The sequence below is a fragment of the Mandrillus leucophaeus genome, unplaced genomic scaffold, assembly GCF_000951045.1.
Source record: "Mandrillus leucophaeus isolate KB7577 unplaced genomic scaffold, Mleu.le_1.0 Scaffold1322, whole genome shotgun sequence".
In the NCBI taxonomy this organism is placed as follows: domain Eukaryota; kingdom Metazoa; phylum Chordata; class Mammalia; order Primates; family Cercopithecidae; genus Mandrillus; species Mandrillus leucophaeus.
In genome coordinates, this window is record NW_012101280.1 from 61,258 (window position 1) to 65,040 (window position 3,783).

The 3,783-nt window shown below is 40.5% G+C and overlaps 1 protein-coding gene across 1 annotated transcript in view; it reads right to left on the reverse strand.

The window, feature by feature from the left end:
- Positions 1 to 1,436: 1,436 nt before the first annotated feature.
- The window catches only part of LOC105534262 (neuroblastoma breakpoint family member 4-like), a 38,109-nt gene continuing 35,762 nt past the window's right edge, over positions 1,437 to 3,783 (reverse strand). The window contains 1 exon segment of the mRNA XM_011972949.1: positions 1,437 to 1,490. Within this exon segment, the coding sequence (XP_011828339.1) occupies positions 1,437 to 1,490 (54 nt within the window).

Here is a 3,783-nt window from a genome sequence, read left to right on the forward strand (position 1 = left end):
CACACACATACACAAACACAAAAAGAAAACATCAACATACAAATACAGTAAATACATTCTACCATGTTTGGTAAACATAGACTAAAACATGGAAGTTTACAATATAAACAGGGAAATAAGACTGTTTTAATTAATCTAAATTCTTATACACCAAAATCAATCATAATAATAAAGCTTAAAACATTATACATAAAAAATCCAATAGTCCAGAGTGAGAAGCAAAAAATGTTTTAATCGAAGAGATTTAAAACTTAAACATTTTAGCTGATGGACTATAATTAATTTTGGATGCAAGTTAAAATTGGGTCAGAGAATCTTCTTTATCACAACAGAATGCCAGGAAAAAGAATTAAAATTAATTTTGGATGAAGGTTAAAATTTGGGCAGTGAATATTCTTTCTTATGAAGAATGCCAGCAAAAGCAAGTATAAAGTAAGATTTTGAGATAGAAAATTTTCAAAGTACAAACATAAATATAATAACTGACACAGGCAGGGGTGATTAATTGATGATAAAATACTCAGAGGAAGACCGTTAGAATACAGGAAATTGATACTGTTTCAAACCACTTTCCAAATTAATTATAACCAAGATGTCTTTACAAGGGACAGATCTCCTAGACGCCTCCTTTACCAAGTCACCATGCTAGTATCACAATAATGGGGATGGACACACTGGGCCTTCTCTGCCTGCAGATGGACTGAGGTAGGAAGCTCACAGCATGGACTCTGCAGAGTTCCTGGCAAAAGGTTTACGCTGAATTTAATCATGAGGACATTTTCAGATAACTTCAGAATGTAGACCATTGAGCCACACAGCTGACCTGTCCTCTACAAACAAGTCCATGTCACCACCATCAATGACAACAACAAAAAGATGAGGAAATGTTTTGGGTTCAAAATGACTAAAAAAGCACAAGCTACATAGTCGTTTTACTCTTTTTGAGCCCAAAATGTCTCTTCTCCTTTTTGTTGTGTTCTTGGTGGTGACATGGACTGTTTGAAGGAGACAGGTCAGTTGTCCTGTTCAATGTTCTATATTCTGCAGTTGTCTGAGGGTTACCTCCTATGAAACTCAGGCTAAGCGTTTTCAGCAAGAACATGGCATTGTTCATACTCTGCCCTGGCAGAGTCCTGGCTGACATGCTGTCTCCTGCCAGCAGCTCCTGACTCCTGTTCTCTACACGATGGGAATTGAGAGGAGCAGGGCTAAGGCCTGTCAGTGCTGTTTGTCCATCTGGGTATTGGTCTCCCTAGGCATTGATTACAATTGGAGGGTTATGGACTGTGGCTTCTCAAATCAAAGGAGCATAGTGGTTTGAAATCATCAAGAGTATTCTGTGTCTAAAATTCAATCCTCAGTGAAGGACCCCTGCAGTATTGTGTTTGGACTTGAACTTGCTTTGCTGTTTTAGTTGTTTTCATCAAGTGGAAAAACTACTTTTTGTGACATCCTTTCATCCTTTGCATCCTTCCAGCAGTATTTGGTATCTGTAGGGGAGAGAGAGAAAAAAATCAAATGAGCATTTGTGTCAGGTCCTCCTGATGGCTGAGTCTGGACGGATTGCTAAATAGTGATATATCAGGGGCGAAAGGATCACCTGCCAGGAGGATGAGCTGAAGGGTGGGCCGTGGGTTGACTGAAGGGGGAAGCACCATCCACAAGCGAGAAAAAAACACTCCTGAACTTCCCTGAACTTCCAGTCAGCCTGGGGTGCAGGATATAAGGACCCCACCTATGCACAACCAGCAGAGGGGAACATCAGCCCTTTTCATCCTGATCCCCTCTGTCTGGAGCAGAGTGATGGCTTTTCCTCCCCGTGAGGATGTGCTCAGCATCCATCATGCCTGCCCAGAAACAGAGGGGAGCAGGAGGAGAGGACCCTTTGCAGAGAAACCCACCCCCTTACAACTCCATGTCCTAGTCTTCTAGGGCGGAATAGGAGGGCGATGGGATGGGAGAAGCAGCAGGAACCTCAGACAACATCCACGTCCAGGTCCATCTTTTACGACAGAGGAGTAGTGATGCCACAGGGGTAAGATTGAACTAAGGCCACATGACTTGCTATTGACAACCCAGGAATCAGAATCTACCCACTAAGGCCGTTTCAATAAAAATTGGAGAAAGCGAGAGGAAAGGCTCCAATCTGGAGGTCTCAACAGTCATGAGAGGTGGTTGGTCACCTTGGTTAGGATGGCAATAAGGTTTTACAAATAAATATGATGTTACTGCTGCTTCTTTGGCTGGTTAAAAAAAAAAAAAGATAATTATAAGTATTTGTCCAAAGGGGATCAGGAAAGAAAGGGAATTTTTAAAAAGAGACTCAAAATGGTGTTAGCTAAGACAGAGCGGGGACTGTAACTACGGCCCAACATATTTTTTCTAATGGCCTGAAATTGATTTCACATCTGGTTCCACCTTAAGGCATTTCTAGAAATATTCTCAATATCTAGAGCAAGAAAACTCTGAAGTATAAAGTGAAATGGATTAGTTTTTGTTTTACTACATTCTCCCCTCCCACTTACTGTTTTCCCCTAGTACATTTTGGGAAAGGTTTGTTTTTAATATTTTATGCCAGTGTGAAGAGAGGCATGAAAAAGTATTCATACACAGTCTCTTGAAGAATTTCAGTCTTACTGTGTTACTGTATTCTCTTCAGGAAAGTGAGACCGACGAGTTCTCTTTGGGGATTTTGTGGAAGGAAAATAACTGACCAAAAGTAAAATTTTCACATTGCAGTGGTGAGCCCATGAGTGGGCTATAAAATGGGTGTGGGGAAATGTAAACTGGAAGTTTTCTTTTAAAATGCAAAAAAAAAAAAATACTAAATTCCACTATATGTAATATGGGAGGTATTATTTCAATACATTAGGTGTTAATATAATGACTATTTCTTATCTTTTATTCAAAACTGAGCAAGTGTGCTTCAAGCAGAGGCTAAAAGTCTAATCTATTAATTTTCTTGTTCGTCTTATTGATTTTTTCTATGCTATACAAACAGTACTATTGAGAGGGAAATACAGATCCCATCAAAGACTGATGGATACTCAGCCTTTTCTGTGGTGTAGCCACACGTATGCGACACTTCCATGTTGGTAACCTGAGGTCACGGTAGACCAGGGGTCCTTGTCACCTTTAGCCACATATTAGAATCACATAGGAGCATTTTAAAACTATAGATGCTCAAACCACACCCCAGGCCATGTAGGTGGTAATCTCAAGGTGTGAGTTCAAGGCATTCATCTTAATGGAAACCTCAGCAGGTGCTTATTAAATGGCAGCAGGATTTAGAGATACTAAATGGACCAGCCCAATTTCCCATCATTTTCTTCCCTTTCCCCATTTCTCTCATGATTGGCTTTGTTCCCAGTGGTCCCATGGATTGTAGCCTTGTCTCTGACAATTTCAGTTCAATCTCTCACTTATCAACTGGGCTGGGCCAAAGCAAACATTGTCCTGTAGACAGATTCTTGTCTGTCATCTTGTGTATGCATAAAGCTGGTCCTGGAGTCACTTTTCTCAAAGTTAATTCGTAAAATGCTCTCTCATATACACTGGCCTCAAGATTAATCAGACTTGCATTTTCGACCCTTCACTGGACTTGTAGAAGTGGAAATGAGAATAAAAAGGAGAGAGGTTGCAATGATGAACCTCATGATGTATGCAGTTTTGAAGTCCTGCCCTGTGCATGTACTTTTGGAGTGATGTCCCTTTAGAATGTCATAAATGTTCTCCAGTTAACGTCAGCTCAAGCGAGTCCATGAGGTGAGAACACTGAGACCC